General features: G+C 45.8%; 1 protein-coding gene across 2 annotated transcripts; it reads left to right on the plus strand.

Moving 5' to 3' along the window:
• Positions 1-1,850: 1,850 nt before the first annotated feature.
• FDPS (farnesyl diphosphate synthase) lies at positions 1,851-16,176 on the plus strand. Of its 2 annotated transcripts, none has more exons than XM_061606253.1 (10): positions 1,851-1,959; positions 4,035-4,176; positions 6,622-6,762; positions 8,466-8,546; positions 8,886-9,008; positions 9,816-9,904; positions 10,937-11,009; positions 11,578-11,655; positions 13,857-13,991; positions 14,800-16,176. In XM_061606253.1, the coding sequence occupies exons 2-10, from the start codon at positions 4,036-4,038 to the stop codon at positions 14,998-15,000; spliced, it is 1,062 nt and encodes a 353-aa protein (XP_061462237.1). In that variant the 5' UTR covers positions 1,851-1,959; position 4,035; the 3' UTR covers positions 15,001-16,176. The 2 variants fall into 2 exon arrangements, with proteins under 2 accessions (XP_061462237.1, XP_061462238.1); XM_061606254.1 differs by lacking the exon at positions 1,851-1,959 and adding an exon at positions 2,106-2,129.
• Positions 16,177-17,466: the final 1,290 nt, after the last annotated feature.

Consider the following 17,466-nt stretch of genomic DNA (forward strand, 5'->3'; position numbering starts at 1 on the left):
TTTTCTTCAAAGTAGGAGCAATGGCGTCATCTGTCAGAGACGTGCCTGAACTCAGGCTGTTATACGCATATGTGGGGCTCCCCATTTTCTCTTCCTAATAATAATCCTGTGTGAGGTAGCCAGGGCTCAGGCAGTGAATGGCCAAAGGTGACCAGCCAAAATCCCACCAATACACTTCTTAATTTGGGAGCATTTGGTAATTTTGCAACTTGCTTTTCTGCATAACCCGACCAAAATGTGACGTACACACTTTTCTCAGCTTATAGCTACACATTTAAGGAAACAAGAGATGCGGTGTGGTAAAAAAACCATAATTATTAACTTTTTGGTTAACTGCTACAGATTTTGTCATATTAAAGAGCTAAAAATGTTCACAAATATTAATAAAAATATTTTTATTTGATATATTGGTTCTGAGGGCACAAGATTAGACGGTGATGGAAGTCTAATTCATGCAGCCCGTAGCTAAACTGTGGGATTCACTCCCACTCGAGGCAGTGATGGCCACCAACTTGGATGGCTTGAAAAGAGGATTAGGCAAAGTCATGGAGGAGAAGGCTAGCAATGGCTTCTAGCCATGATGGCTGTGCTCCGCCACCACAGTCAGAGAGAGTACGCTTCTGAAATCCAGTTGCCAAAGCCAAAGGCTGAGAGAGTTGCTGTTGCACTCAGGTCCTGTTCACAGGCTTCCCATTAGGGAATCTGATTGGCTGCTGTGAGAACAGGATGCTGGACTAGATGGACCGCTGGCCCAATCCAGCAGGCTCTTCTTATGTTCTTATCAGGTAATTATATAAGCAAACCACTCCCTCCCTCTCTCTCCTATTTTGTACTTTTCAGGGAGAATAAAAGGTAATCACCCTCTCCAACATATGCTCTTATGTTTTCATGTGTTTGAATCATCATCATCATCATTCCAGCTTTTGGAGCCCCTAGCAACAACAACAATAATAATAATAAAAGCTGGAAGTGGCCTGATTCTCTCTAGACTTCTGAGACGGCCTGTTCTAGGGTCAGGGATGACACCATTAAGTCCAGAGTCTGAAATCTCCTAACTGCCTTATTGTTTCCATCAGTCCTGTCTACCCCAAGGATGGGGATGGTGAGGCCGTCCAGCAGCTGCTGGACCTGCAACCCTGACCATTGCCCATGCTGCCCGGCGGGGCTGATGCAAAATTTAAATCAGCATGGGGATTGCTTAGATACCTCCCCCAAACCAGCACATTTATCCTCACTATGCAACAAAACTAAACCAGACCAGCCTCCTTTGTGTACTTTGGAATCAACAAGGTTAAACAACTCAGTTTAATAAAGGGATGCAATATTTCCCTGAGGAAGAAGCCTGTGAGGTCAGAAAGCTGTCAGAACTTCAAGCACATCCCTCAAAGAGTCCTGGAAATCGTAGTTTACTTCTCCCAGAGCTACAGTTCTCAGCACCTTTAACAAACTACGGTTCCCAGCATTCTTTGGGGAAAGTCATGTGCTTCTCCGTATTCTCCGTACGCAGCTTTAGAGAAAATACTCTACAATAGCTAGTTATTTAATTCTTCCCTCACACTATAAGGTTAACAAGTGCAGGGATTATTTATTTCCCGCCTCCTCTTCCAACCCCTTATTTGTTTCCCTATTAGCCAATCCGCAGCTCCCGTGGGGTTCAAGCCTCTCTTCTCCCTCCTCCGGATTGGCTTCCAGCCCCGTGGCCCGTCCTCATACGATGGAAACGGCCAATCCAAGCGGTGGCGCTGCTATGGTCCATTTTTTATCTTGGGCATCCCCCTTTTGCGATGCACTCTGGGCGTTGTAGTCCAGAACAAAGCTACGCTAACTTCTGCGGGGCTCTGACAGCGCGAGGACTACATATCCCAGAATGCACCTCGGCGCCCTGGGACTCTGTATATCAAATGCAGCCTGCAACCCCGGGTGTTAGTACCGGCGACAAGCTTGGAGAAGCAGGAACAGGTGAGAGCTGGAGGGGAGGCTGTGTCCTCGTCTTTATATCCCCTTGGAATGCATTACTGAAATCAACTGACAGCCTTTAAAAAGAATAATTGTCACAAGACTCTGTTGATTTATCTGTAGCAGACTTCAACAGAGCTACTACCCCTTTGGAAACTCCGTTTATTAGCCCTGTAAGATCTCTTTGCGTATTAGCCAGTCTAGATGGGGATGAAAATCCCGTTCTATTCTCCCTGATAGCCTCCCCTCCCCAATCAAAGAGTGAGGAATGAAGCAAAGGAGTATATTGGACAGCACTTGTTTTGCTTTTTGCGGGGTGGGTAGGGGGACTAGGCTTCTGGGTTCTTTGCATATGTGGGTGTGGTTAGAGCAGCATTGACAACAAAGTTACTAGTCCTCAAGGGTTTATACTGTATACCTTCCTCCTACACATACCTGTGTTCCTTATCTGAAAATTAGTGTTTATGTGATGCTTTTGAATGTTCAAAGCATATCGTGCTTTGGACTGGAGAGCCAGCGTGGTGTAGTGGTTAGAGTGTTGGGCTTGGACCAGAGAGACCAGGATTCAAATCCTGACTCAGCCATGAAACTTGCTGGATGACCTTAGGTCAGTCACAGGCTCTCAGGCTCACCCACCTCACAGGGTTGTTGTGAGGATAAAATGGAAAGGGAGGAGAACCATGTACGCCACCTTGAGCTCCTTGGAGAAAAAGTGGGATATAAATGTAATAATAAATAAATTCATAAATACATGTATGCTATAGTGAAAGCCTTAAAGACAATCCTGTAAGGTAAGTTAAAAAAAAGTCTAGTGTTTTAAAGAGTAGCATTTTATTGCTGTATAAGTTTCTATGGCTCACTTCCTTAGATATATAAAGCATTATCCTAGGTTATATATTTGTTCAGAGAAGGGTAAATTGGGAACAGGGTTGTATTCAGTTACGTCCTACTCAGTAGACCCACTCAAATTAATAAACTCAGTCATGTATATTAATTTCATTGAGTTTACTCTGAGTAGGACCAGCGCTGAACACAACTCAGTGGAGCCAGAGATACTGGAATACCAGAAATACAGTCTGCAACTGAGGATAATCCTCTATGCAACTGATGAAGTGGATTTTAGTCCTCAGTGAGTTCATGCTTCAATAAATCTGCTAATCTTTGTATTACAAGACTGTGAGTTTTTTTCCTGCAATATATTTATACAGCCATCCTCCCCTGCCCATGACACCTGTAAGGTAGGCCCATGTTGTTGCCCCCATATTGCAGCTGAGATGATGGAGGCTAAACGAGTGAGAGAGGTTTGCTTTAAAGCCACCTTTCTATGGCAGAGGCCATCTTCATGCTGGAGACATCCTCATTCATAACGTGGCCTCTTAGGCTGCAATCCTAACCCCATTTACCTTGGGAGTAAGCCCTGTTGAATTAAAAAGGACCTACTTCTGAGTAGACATGGTTAGGGTGGTGCCAGTAGCCTTTATGTTATCCTAGCTGTCAGTCATGCCTGGAGCAATTTGGCATCCTGAATGCGGAGGGGAAGAGGGGGATTAATTGTTTTTTCTAGCCTACAAAACATTCCTTATTTGGTCACCTAATTTGTCAGAGGCAACCAGGTAAGTTGCTTAATGAGCCAGGGTGGGAGCAAGGCAGCTGAACGAAGGCAGTGGCCTTGGGACCAATAGATCAGATCAGACTATTTGTCCATGTAGTCTAGTATTGTTGACACTGACTGGCAGCAGCTGTCCAGAGAGGAGTCCTCCCTACAGCCTGTTATCTGGATTAGAACAAAGGGGGATGAATGATGGAAGCGTAGTATGGGAGGGAGAGAGGACTCCTGGGGTCTTGTGTAGGAAGGAAGGAAGGAAGGAAGGAAGGAAGGAAGGAAGGAAGGAAGGAAGAACCCAGAATTGTGCAAGAAGGATCCTGGATTGCTTTTGGGTGTGGACCAAGTGCTGCTGTTCTAGATGTAGGCAGCCGTGCTAGTGTGTAGGCATATCTGAATGTGTGTGGGTTCAAGTGTGGGTGCCTCGCCTTGTGTCATGCCATGACCCTGTGTTTCATTGTTTTCCAAATCAAAGGATGAGCCGGAATGGAAAGCAGGAGGCGGCAGCCACGGTCAGGGAGCAGTTTGTAGGATTCTTCCCCCAGATCATCAAGGATCTGACGGAAGACGAGCTCCACCAGGCGGAGGTGTCCGATGCGGTTGCCAGGCTGAAGGAGGTGAGGAGTGGAGTTTGAAGGCTTGATGGGAAAGGCTCTTAATAGTAGAAGCTTGAAGCCACGGGTTGCCAACATGCTGCCCGTGGGTGCCATTGTCCATTTAAGAGCTTCCCCTGCTGTCCACAAAGCCTCTGAGCCCCAACACCCCACACTCACTTTCCCTTTGGTCATAAGGTGGAGAGGGTGGTTTCCTTTATTTCTCCCTTGAAAAGTACATAGAGCTGAAGAAGGAAGTTGGAAGAGTGACACTCTTTCCTGCTTCCTCTTTCTGCTCCATAGCCACATCTGCACCTTACATTTAAAGCCTTAACAGTCCTGGCTTCTCCCAAAGCTTCCTGTGAACTGTAGTTTGTGAAGGGTGCTGGGAGTTGTTAGGAGACCCCCTGTTCCCCTCGCAGAGCTACAATTTCCAGAGTTCCCTGGGAAGAGGGAATGTTCAACCGCTCTGGGAATTGTAGCTCTGTTAGGGGAACAGGGGGCTCCTAACAGCTCTTAGCACCCTTCACAAACTACAGGTCCCAGGATGCTTTGGGGGAAACCATGAGCGTTTAAAGTCGCATGATAATGTATAAATGTAAGGTACAGATGAGGCCTTTATGCTTTTAATTCTACTGGTTCCAACCTTTACCCATGGACTCCTTGGAAAAGCAAAGTGTGTGGGCGCATGCCCATGTTTTTTGGGGGAGCTAATGTGGGGGGGACCAGAGGGGTGATGCCCATAGCAGTCACTCAAAAATTACAATCTGTCGATGGGCCTCAAAAGGTCAGCAACCCCTGCCTTAAGATGTTGGTGATGCATGTTTGGGGCCGGTTCCTCTCCCTGAAGCTTGCATCTTATCAGATTTGCCTTATCAGCTGCTAAACACCATCCAAGCTTGCTCATTTATTTTCTTCCCCCTCAGAACCTCTGTTAGCATACTTGTGGTATGCTGCCCTGTGAAGAAGGGCGGGATATAAATTTAATTGTTTGTTTGTTTATGTGGTTCCCAGGTGGTCACCTATCCCAGCCCTGACAAGGGAGAAATTTGATTCCATTTGCATTTAAAGCCAAATCTGTCCAGTTCTCACTTTCCGAAACGATACAAGAATCAAAACTCAGCCGTCCTTTGAAATTCTCACTTATCTGAATTTTGCAATGCTGTTTTCCAACCAAGCAATGTTTACAAAAAATGCATGGGTTAGGGGAAAGTGTGCACAAAATTAATGTATTGGTGAAAAAGACGTACAAAAATGCCTTCTGTGACGATAAATTGCTTGCAGGAAATGTGTACATTAGTCAAAACTGCATACAAAAATGCTTATTAGGAGACAGGAGACATTCGCCCTAAAATGCTGGAGAATTTTAGTGAGGATTAAAAAAAAAATGCAGATTGCTGCAGAAATGTGGAGAGCCAAATTTAAGATTAGAAAATGAGAGGTCTGAAATGGTTATGCCTTTCCATCCCTAATGGACCCAGACTGTTTTTTAAGCGGCAGCAAAGTGGTGGCCTTTCAAAAAGCTTTCAGACTATACCTTGGGACCCATCCTGCCTTTGTGCCTCAAGTAGGGGCACCGAAGGCAGAGGGCAGTAACAAATGCATATTTAAAAAAAGCAATCAAAAGCTTTTCTCCCTCTCTCAAAACTCTAGAACTCCAGGCCATCCAATGAAGATTCAGGACAGACAAAAGAAAGGACTCCTCCACACAGCACATAGTTAAAGTGTGGAATTTATGCCCAAGGTGTTAGTGATGGGTGCCAACCTGGATGGTTATTAAAATGGGATTAGGCAATTTCATAGCGGATAAGTCTGTCAATGGTGTTGAGCCATGGTACCTATATATTACCTCCAGTATTGGAGGTTGTATCCCTCTGAATACCAGTTGGTGGAAAACACAGAAAGGGAGAGTTGCTGTTGCACTCAGGCCTTGCTTGTGTGCTTCCAAGAGGCATTGGATTGGCAGCTGTGAGAATAGCTTGCTGAATTAGATGAGCCTTTGGCATGATCCAGCAGGCTGTTCTTATGTATAAGGTCACATCCACACCATACATTTAAAGTACATGGCCTCCCCTCAAGGATCCTGGGAGCTGACGTTTATCCCTCAGAGAGCAACAATTCCCAGCACCCTTAACAAACCAGAATTCCCCCATTCCTGATTTACACCTCCATAAGTGCATTTAATATGTGATCCCTGATTGGTTGGGCCATTACTGGTCTAGGACAGGAGTGGGGAACCTGTAGCCCTCCAGATGTTGCTGGGCTACAACTTGCATCATTCCAGACAATTGACAATGCTTGCTGAGGGTGATGGAAGCTGGAGTCCAACAAACATTGGGAGGGCCACAGGTTCCCCCTCTGCCTGTTTTAGAGCCTGCAATCAGTAGCGTGAAAGGTTCCTCTGCCTGGGGCGCTGTAACCACAGAAGTCCAGGTCTGTGCAAACGTCTCCCTGCCTCTCCCCCTGCAGGTTATAGAATACAATGCTGTTGGGGGGAAATACAATCGAGGACTGACGGTGGTGGCAGCCTTCCGGGAATTGGCTGGGCCAGAGCAGCAGGACCAAAAAAGCTTCCAGCGTGCTCTGGTTGTTGGATGGTGCATTGAACTGGTCAGTGTTTCTACACAGTGTTCTAGATTGTGTGGCAATGAAGGAAAGGGTGTATCCTGGACATACTCTAGAAATCCTGGGCAGGGTTAGGTATAATCTCTTGTGTGGGAGCGATATCCGGGCTTGAGAAATATGCTCGCTGTCCATTCCAAAGTGTGGCATAATGGTTAGAGTGTCGGTCTATGATCTGGGAGGCCAGGGTTTGGATCCCCACGCAGCCATGAAGCATCCTTGGTGACCATGGGCCACTTTCCCTCTCTGTCTAACCTTCCTCACAGGGTTGTTGTGAGGATAAAATGGAGAGGGAGGAGAACCTGTACACACCTTTGAGCTCCTTGGAGGAAAGGCAGGATGCAGAAAATGTAACAAATAATAAATATAGTGAACTGACCTATTATTCATGATGGCTGTGTTCTGCCTCCCTGTCAGAGGCAATATGCTTTTGAACAGGGGGTTCCCAAACGGTGGCCTGTGAGCCACAAGCGATCCACAAGCTTCATGCAGGTGGTCCGCGGCACGTCTGTGAGTTCCCAGTTGAAGCTGGGAGATGGCACATCTATCTTTTAATTTTTATGGCATTCACTCTGTAATGCAATAAAATACAATATATAAGATTAACGGTAAAAAATATCAATTTACAATTTGGAATCATACAGCACCTAGCACATTTCAATTGCTGCCACAGGCAGGAGAACAAAAATCCCTCCCTCAGGAATCTTCAGGTGGTCTGTGTTGGGGGGGAAGATTTGGGAACTACTGCTTTTGAATAACCAGTTGCTGGGAATCACAGATGGAGAGAGTTGATGTGGCACCCAGGTCTTGCTTGTGGGCTTCCCAGAGACATCTGTTTGGCCACTGTGAGAACAGGATCCTGAGATAGAGGGGCCTTTGGCCTGAGCCAGCAGTCAGGCTCATCTGATCCTAGTCTTTTGGACTGATGTTTGAATCGGAACATAATTATCCTTTGGGTTTTGTGCTGACTTTTGCAGTTCAATTGTTGGCTCAAAAAACATGTTTAAAATGTGCATTTTAGGAGAAACTAGGTTTAGATGTGGAGATGTGCATACATTGATAAAAATTGATTATTATTATGGTTTATTTCTAAGCCACCTTTTGGCCAAAAGGCCCTCAAAGTGGCTTACAAAAAATAAACACAAATACAGAATACACATCAAGAAAAACAGTACAATTTACAAACATTAGATAGCAAAATATTAACGTTATTAAAAAGCAGGAATAACAACTGTCAGTGACAATATAATAAGAGGCAATACTTAATTCCTAATCATTAGATGATGTCTACTAGTTCTTACATCAACGCGTTGACATCAAAGCGTGGTGCCACTGGGGTGTATTTAAAATATATATTTAAATACATTTTTATGGACTTTTTCAAAATCCTGCTCTTCAGCTCAAAAAAGGCTCCCTAAGCAGCTTGCAGATGTCACTGAGAAGGCAGTCCCTGCCCTCAGGCTCAGAATCCAAGACAGGACACACAAGGAAATGAAAGTGGGAGGGAGGAGGAAAGATGTGCGCTCAAGCGCTAATTCTTTGCTCCCGAGATCTTTTAGTGAGCAGTGGGAATGGGAAGGAAATTGGCGAGGAGCCAAAAGGTGCTGGTCTTTCAGCAGAGACAATGTAGAGGCCCTATCTGGCAAAGTAGATACATTATAATAAGATGATGGTGTCTGATTTGCTTTCAGCTTCAGGCCTTTTTCCTGGTAGCAGACGACATCATGGACTGTTCGGTGACACGCCGGGGCCAACCATGCTGGTATAAAAAGGTAAAAGGGAGAGGCCGTTGCTCCGTGGCAGAGCATCCGCTTTGCATGCAGAAGGACCCTGATTCGATCCCCAGCATCTCCAAGTTGGGTTGGGAGAGACTCCCTGCCCCCAGCCTTGAAGAGCTGCTGCTGCTGCCAGTCAGTGTAGACAGCACTGAGGGAGATGGACCCAAGGGGCTGACTCTTTATAAGTCAGCTTCCTATGTAAACAGAGTAGGGATTAATCGTTTCTGGGGTTTGTCTGTGGCCCCAGGATGGGTCACTACAGTGCAAGGATGGAGGAACATGCGATCTGTGGCTTATCTGTGACCCATATCTTTTTTCTTTCTATGCCCTCAGGAAGGAATTGGCTTGGAGGCTGTGAATGACGCTTTCTTGCTCGAGGCCAGCATTTATCGCCTGCTGAAACGATACTGCCGGGGTCAGCCATACTACCTGAACCTGTTGGAGTTGTTCCTCCAGGTGTGTTTAGGCCCTGTGGCAACTGGCTGCGTACGCACCGTACATCTACAGAACATTGTCTTCCCCAAAGAATCCTGGGAACTGTACTTCACCCCCTCACAAAGCTACAGTTCCCAGCACCCTTAACAAACTACAGTTCCCAGGATTCTTTGGGGGAAACAATGTACTTTCAATGTATGGTGTGTGTACGCAGCTACTGTCTGTGGTGGGGACTAGGCCTCAGGCTTTCCCTCTGGTGGAAGTCCTTCTGTTGTCATGGAAACGGCTTCCCCTTCATAGAGGAGAGAATTTGGGGAATTAAGGGTGTGCTGTTGTGTGTGGGAGACTACTTTTGATCTACGAAGAATATGCTCCCTTTTGCTTTTAAAGGACATCTCTCCACCCCTTATCCACCAAAGAGGTCCAAGGGAGGCCTATTGCTCATGTAATCGGCAGGAAAATTATTTTATTTGCTCTTTATTTATTAAACTTTGAACCCATCATCCTTGCATCCTTGAGGACTAGAATCTTTCCCCTTCCCTATATTAAGTGGGAATCCTTGATAACGTCGCTGCCGTTGGTTGGAAGGGGGGGAATGTGCTTTGGGTTGGAATTAAAATCCATCCCATCTCTGTCTCTCTGAAATTAATTGTGCTTTGGTGAAGACCAATTAAGATCTAGAAGAAGTAACGAACAACCCAAATAATCCAGACTTGGGCCTATTCAAAAATGGGGCAAACTTTCCTTGTATGACTAACGGGAAGCTGTTGGTTTTTAACTCAGTTTTTCACTACCTCTTGTCCCATTCCTGCCCTCCCTTACCCACAGACATCCTACCAGACTGAACTGGGACAAGCTCTAGATCTCATCACTGCGCCCCCATCTAGGGTGGATCTGAACCGCTTCACAGAACAGAGGTGAGAAGCGACCGAGTTGCCAAAAGCTGTTCCACAGGGTTAATTAAGATAATTAATAATCTTATTAATAATTAAGATGTGTATTAGCATGCATGTGTGTTAATTAGCATTACCTTAAATATGTGAAAAGAACAAAAAGGTTGTAGGCAAGGTTGGTCTTATGCAGAGTGGACCCCTTGATATTAATGGATACAACTTAGCTAATGTCCTTTAATTTCAGGTCTTCTGCTCTGAGTATAATTTACTTGAATACAGCCCCAAAACATTTTATAATAAAGAAAAAAAAACTGGTGTGCAAATACTGTTGAGGTGTGCACCCTTTCTTGGGGAAATGGTATTTTCCTCCTAAAAGTAGATCTACAGGATCGTTTTGATGCTGGGCTGAGACATTCTCTGGAGATTAGGCTGGCACCAACATTTTACAATGGCACCAGCTATTGACTTGCTTTTCATTCAAGCTTTTTAAGGCTGTAATGTCAGCCTGTGCAGCAAGGAACTGACCGACTATTATGGGTATTATGTGATGTTGATTACTGGTCGTGCTTTGTGTATAACGCTAAGGCAGCCATGAGGAACCTTTGCCCTCCCAATGTTGCTGATCTGCAATTCCCATCATCCCAGCTATCTGCTATGCTCGCTAGGGCTGATGGGAGTTGTAGTTCAGCAACACCGGGAGGGCCAAAGGTTCCCCATGCCTGCGCTAAGCCAAACAATGGCTAAGCACGAACAAGCGAGTATGCAGCTCTTCGGAGGAAAACCATGGCTACTTCGGTCCTCCTCTGGTCCTCCTGCTGCCATGGATTGGTTTAGGGTTGTGTATGAGCCCAGGTTCATGGTTTGTCTCGCTCCAGACAGACCACAAACTGTTGTCAAGGATTGTTCTCAGCTCATGGTTTGGCACACCCCCATGCAAGAGTGTGACATGACAGAAGGCTGGGAATCGGTATTGACTATACACAGTACTTCCAAGTTTGGAATGCTTCCAAACATGCTTGGCACTAACCTGAAACTGTGGATGTCCTTCCCTGGCAGGTACAAGACGATAGTAAAATACAAGACAGCTTTCTACTCTTTCTACCTCCCTGTGGCAGCGGCTATGTATATGGTGAGTAAGGGGCCTTTTTCGGTATCTGGCCAGGCAGAAGGGCAGGAAGAGTATTTACACTGAGCCAGGCAGCTCCATGCAAAGCAGCTTAATTTTTTTTAGCAGCAATATGATCATCAAATAATAAAACAAATTTTAATAACGATTTTTAAATAAAAATCTAAGAGAAGCCTCTGGCCATCAAACAAATTTGTCTGAGCGTATTGAATCCTAAATACCCGCTGAAACAAAACGGTCTTTGCCCAACTGCTGGAAATTAATAGGGGTGGAGAAAGACCAGCCTTATTGGTTAATCAAATTTTGTCAACTCGGTGCCACCACCAAGAAGGCTGCCACCCATTGCACTTCCAATAGAAGGAACGTAGAGCAGGGCCTTTGTAGGTGACCTTAAGTGTGCCAGTATTTTCTTATGGGAGGACACACTAATGGCTGTCTCTCTTCCATCCCCAAAGAATGCTGGGAAATGAAGTTCTGGCAAGAGAGCTGATAATGGATTCACAGTAAAAAATGGTTCCAGACATAGCTTGTACATACTTTCTCTCTCTCTCTCTCTCTCTCTTTTCTCCAGGCTGGCATAGACAGTGAAGAGGAGCATGCTCATGCCAGGATCATCCTCTTGGAGATGGGGGAGTTCTTTCAGATTCAGGTACATTTTCCTTCTCTCCCTTGAGCTGCCTTACCGAGATCTCTTTTCATGCCAAGGGGCCAGTGCATCAAATACTTGGTTTGGACCAGGGAATCAAGGTTGAGAGGGAAAGCCATGGTGGGCTCTTGTCCTCTGTGTACTTTTGTAGATCACTCTTTCACTCTCTCCAGTCTTTCAAAGGGTGGCCCCATGAGGACTAGCACCTTTCCTGTTGTTTTAAATCAAGGTTGGGGAAGCTGTGGCCCTCTAAATCTTGTTGGACTGCAGCTCTCATCCTCCCTGACTATTGGCCAGGATTGTTGGAGCTGATGTGAGTTGTAGTCCAGCCACATCAGGAGGGCCATAGAGTTCTCCACCCATTTTAAATAAACCAGAATTTCTCAGGTGTCCTGTGTCAGACAAATCCAGGTTCCACACCAAATTGTTTGTGCAGAACTGTAGTATTGTGGCTTATTCTGTGGTGATTTAAAATTGTAAACCTAATCCCAAATACTTTGGAGTAAGCCCCAGGACTGACTTCTGAGTGGAGAAGGTTAGGATTGCGCTGTAAGTTACTACCCTGAAGGAACTTGGAGCAGATTTGACCCAGCATGCTGTAAAACCCAAGACTGTACTCCTAATCAGAACAGCTGATCTTTTGCCTAAAGGCTATTTTTCCCCCTTCCTTCCCTTGAGTCAAAGTTGCATAAGTGGGGAAAGGACAGGAAGAGGGGAAACTGCTGAAGGAAACAATTCAAAGCCTCCTTTCTTAGGCTAACCAAACTGGTTAGACGCCCGTGTCTATTACTGGTTTTGCAAGCCGGGGGCCGAGAGAGTTGCTTTAATAGCCCTTTATCACTTCCCTGGGCCCAGTCAGAATGTGACATTCCAGTTGACTGGACTCTTGTTACAGATTAGAAAGCAATCACAAACGTGTTTGGCATGATCCAGAGACTGGTATGGAGGCACCTAATGTAGCCCTAAGCACTTTTTGGCCCTGTAATGTGAGAATATCTTTGATCTGATCCAGCAGGGCAACTTTTGTTATGTTCTTAAGTACAGCCTTGTTACCCAGGGACTGTGGCTTTGCATTCTTTCTTGAGCTTCTATCTCTCTCACACTTGGGAGGAGGGGGGAATCTAACTAAATTCTACCCAGAGTAGACCCATTGAAACAAATGAACTAAATCGGGCACCTCCATTCATTTCGGTGGGTCTACTCTGAGGCCACCTTCACACCATACATTTATTCCATTATCATACCACTTGAAACGGTCATGGCTTCCCGCAAAGGATGCTGGGAAGTGTACTTTTGTGTAGGGTGCTGGGAGTTGTTAGGAGACCCTTCTTCCCCTCACAGAGCGACAGTTCCCAGAGTTCCCTGGGAAAGAACAACTCTGGGAATTGTAGCTTTCTGAGGGAAATAGGCATCTCCTAACAACTCTTAGCACCCTTTGCAAATGACCTTTTCCAGGATTCTTTGCAGGAAGCCATAACTGCTACAAACATAGATCATTCAAAGCTGTGACACAAATTTAGCTCTTAAATTCCTAGCTGACAGGGCAAATAAGGAAACATGCAATGAAATATATATTTCTTTGTCTGAGAGCAACCAACACACAAACTTGCTTGGTGAAACAATTTTTTTCCTACGGCTGCATTCAGGCAGGCATTTCTCACAAGGATCTTTATATAAAGGACATTGGGTAACATAATGAACAACATCCTCTATAGCTGTTTTACAAAACACTCAAAAACAGGTGTTCTAAGGGAAGTTTTAAGGGCTCCTGCTGGGAGGAAGGGTGGGATATAAATCAAATGAATGAATGAATAAATAAATGAGTTGTTTATAAAGACCGTCAAGAAAGGCAGAAGAAAAACAGGCAAAGCGATTCTGCGTGGAACTAAAGTAACTACCTCTAAGTAGTTAGCTTTCTGATGGTCTGTTTTAAAGCATGGATATAGCTTGGAGAATCTTCAAGTTATTTCTTTATTTTATTAGATTTATACCCCGCCTCTCCTTCACCAAGGAGCCCAAGGCGGCATACTTGTGGTTCACAGGCGGTCTCCCATCCAAGGCACTACCCGGACTCAGACCTGCTTAACTTCAGCAAGGTGGTGGCCTCACGTGCCTTCAAGGCCATAGTCTGGGATTTGGGCTTGCTGGGCCAGCGGTGCCGGCATTACCCAGCCGCAACGTTAATGTTCTCCCTCTGCCTGCAGGATGATTTCCTTGACTGCTTTGGCGATCCTGACGTGACGGGAAAGATCGGGATGGATATCCAGGACAACAAATGCAGCTGGATGGTGGTCCAGTGCTTAAAACGAGCCTCAGCTGAACAGCGGCAGCTTCTGGAGGTAAAGTGGCTTAGGGATTCCTGGCCTCTTCTGCTCTTTCTTAGTGCAGGTGTGGGGGACCTTTGGCCCTCCAGATGTTGCTAAACTTTAACTCCCTTCACTCCTAGCTGTTGGCCATGTTTGCTGGGGGCTGATGGGAGTTGTAGGCCACCCACCTGCACTAAGCTTTTAAAGCAGCATCATAGCGCTTGACAACAGTCATGGCTTCCCCCAATGAACCCTGGGAGCTGTAGTTTGTAAAGGGTGCTGAGAGTTCTTAGGAGACCTCCTCTTCCCCTCGCAGAGCTACAGTTGCCAGAGTGGTTTAACAATCAGTCTGTCTTCCCTGGGAACTCTCAGCACCCTTTACAAACTATAGCTCCCAGGCTTCATTGGGGGAAGCCATGGCTGTTGTCAAGCGCTATCATGCTGCTTTAAACGTTTAGTGCAGGTGGGTGGCCTACAACTCAACTTGAATGCATGTAACAACATATACATATAAATTAGCGTATGCAAAGCTGTCTTCTTTTTTTCGATGATGCATTTCTTGATTTCTTTTTATAGGCCACCCAATGGAGTGAATGGAACGTGGGCCTTGTGTCCCACATCTGAAGTGCATGACTCCCCCCTCCACCTCACGGCAAAGAATTCTGGGAACTGTCATTTGCGAAGGGTGCTGGGAATTGTAGCTCTTTGAGGGGTAGACTGCAGTTCCCAGGATTCTTTGGGGGAAGCCGTGCACTTCAAATGTATGGTGTATGCAGCCCCAGTCTGCCCTCGCTTCAATCTTTTTTTTCTTTTTTTTAAAAAAAACCTCTTGCCTCTTTAGGAGAACTACGGTCAAAAAGATCTGGACAAAGTTGCACGTGTGAAACAACTTTATGAGGAGTTGGGCCTGAAAGCTGTCTTCCAGGACTACGAGGAGAGTAGCTACCAACACTTATCGGGCCTTATTACCCAGCATGCTTTGCGCCTGCCCAGCCAGATCTTCCTTGGCCTGGCCCAGAAGATCTACAAGAGGCAGAAGTGACAGGCCTGGCTGTTGAGAAGGATGCCGGCCAGTAGATACCTGTTGTGTTTGTGTGTGTGTGTGTTTTCCCCCCTCTCAGGACTTCAGTGATCCATTAGTGGAACTGCTGGCTTATTTTCAGGCAACCTCAAAGTGGGGCAAGTGGAGGATGAGAGGTGCCCCAAATGGTTCTTGAAATGCGGCACGTTCCCCTTTTTGCGTATGATGCTCTGGTATTTTTGAAGTTCTCTTTTGAAGGATGTGTGTCTACACTACCAATAATATATATATATATATATATATATTTGAAATCTGGTTCAGTCTTCTAACTTCCTGCCCTGGGAGTGTTGGCTTTCTCTGTCTCTAACCAAGGAGTTCTCATGACTCTTCAAACTTCTCCCGTTCCCAGGATTCTCTCGGTTAAAAATGAGTCATGTCCAACTTGACCAAAGACACTTCCAGAGGAGACTCCGCCTGGTTCCGCCTTTTTGGTTCTGCTGTGCTCTGACCACCTTGCTCACTTGCTGCCCCACCTAATCTTCCCTTATTGTCCTCCCCCCCCCACACACACAATATTTGTAATCTCTCCCAGAAACAGCTGATGGCCACCCATTTAACATGGGGAAAAAAACCCACCACTTTCCATGCTGTACATTGGGTGGGTGTGTTTTGTTTTGTTGCATCCCAAATGCAAACTTCTACCTCAGGGTGAGCTGTCTTGTGATAAGAGAGCACATTTTTTTGGCTAAGGATTTTTCTTCGTCTTGCCTGCACCCTCTAAGCAAGTGAGCGAGGCTGCTAAATTTCATTCTCTTTTGTTGAGAGGAGGGAAGCTGGCAATGGCCACAGCTTGAATGTCGGCTGCGCACACGCCATACTTTGAAAGCACATGGTTTCCCCCAAAGAATCCTGGGAGGTGTCTTTTTTTAGGCCATTAGTTACTTACCCCACCTTGAAGGAGCGAGACCCTTTCACCTAGATCAGCACATACCTGTTCTCATTTTGGGGAGGGGGAGAAGGAAAAAGAAGACCCCCTCCATTGCACTGGGGCAGTGTCTAGGGGTGAAACTGTGGATGGAGGGGTCCTTGGTTTGAGATTCTGTCTCTATCTCTCTGTCTCTATCAAGTGTCCTATCATAATGGAATGCACAAGTTAGAGAAGAAAAAAGCTGTAGCAATAAATTATTTCAAACCCGGCTCTTGTATTTATTTTTAACGGCAAGTACGTACCGCTTCATTGTAAAAAACCTCTAAGTGGATTACATAAAATATACATTAAAACGGTTGCTAAAAGTCAAGAGTTAAAAACAAGTTAAGGTGAAAGCAAATCAAATAAATAAAATATATATCAGAAGATAAAATGGCATATTAAAAATACATGCCACCTTTACATACCCGGATAGGCCTGCCTAAACAAAAAAGCTTTTGCACGAGTACCGAACACAGTGAATAGTGAAGGATGTCAATATAGTGAAGGCCTGGATTTCTCCTACCCTGGCCAGGGAGAACAGAAGCTGACACATGGGGTGCTAAACTTCCTCTAAGGGAACTGCAGCATTTCCACCTTCCCTGAAGAAGCAAAAACCAACAGCGTGTCTTTTCTAAGATGCCCATCACAATATGGGCATGTTTAGGGAAAAGGTCGTAGCTCAGTGGCAGAGCACCTGCCTTGCATGTGGAAGGTCCCAAGTTCAATCCCCAACATCTCCAGGTAGGGCTGGGAGAGACTTCTGCCTGAAAACCTGGACAGCTGCTGCCAGTCAGTGTAGGTAATACTGAGCTAGATGGATCAATGGTATGATTCTGTATAAAGCAGCTTCTCATGTATGCATGGGGGGGTCAGTGGTACTGGCAGGGCAGGCCTTTGGGGCAGAATGAGCGTGGAGGGGGCCTTTCCTATCGCTAGCAGATAAAACCGTGCAACCCTCCACATGTTAACTCGGGAACAAATCTCCCCGAGTTCAGTAATGGGGCTTATTCCTAAGTACGTCTATAGGATTAAAACCTTCGCTCAGCGCTAGCGTGTCTGCTTTGCTTGCAGCTTCAATCCCCAGGTAGGGGTGGGAGAGATTTTTGCCCAAAACCTTAGAGAGCTGCTGCTAGTCAGTGTAAGCAACACTGAGCTAGATGGAGCCAGTATAAAGCAACTTCCTCTGTTCCTTGGCCTAATTGCAGGGGGAAAGGTGGTCTGTAAACCACCTGGAGGCTTGTTGAGAAATCCCCAGAATGTATTAAGAGGTGGGGGGCACAACTGCCTAGATGTAGCAGTGCCATCAGGGTGATGTCATGGTGTCTCCAACCACTCCGTGCAATTAGCAGAAATCCTGCCCCCACCGCCGTACTCAGATGCAGCAAACCTACAGGCCTAACCAATCACTGCATTCTGTGGCAGACAGCATTTTGCAGATACTGTCCTATCAGATGGTCGGTTCTGCCATTCCTTCCAAAGCAGCCCAGGGTGGCAAATACCATTTGTGGCGGTTATAT

This window comes from Rhineura floridana, chromosome 22, assembly GCF_030035675.1.
Source record: "Rhineura floridana isolate rRhiFlo1 chromosome 22, rRhiFlo1.hap2, whole genome shotgun sequence".
NCBI lineage: Eukaryota > Metazoa > Chordata > Lepidosauria > Squamata > Rhineuridae > Rhineura > Rhineura floridana.

Coding starts and splice junctions, on each gene's coding strand:
- FDPS (XM_061606253.1), top strand. CDS start 4,036: ATGAGCCGGAATGGAAAGCAGGAGGCGGCAGCCACGGTCAGGGAGCAG. Junction 6,763..8,465: donor TTGGATGGTGCATTGAACTG/GTCAGTGTTTCT, acceptor ATTTGCTTTCAG/CTTCAGGCCTTTTTCCTGGT. Junction 9,905..10,936: donor AACCGCTTCACAGAACAGAG/GTGAGAAGCGAC, acceptor CTTCCCTGGCAG/GTACAAGACGATAGTAAAAT.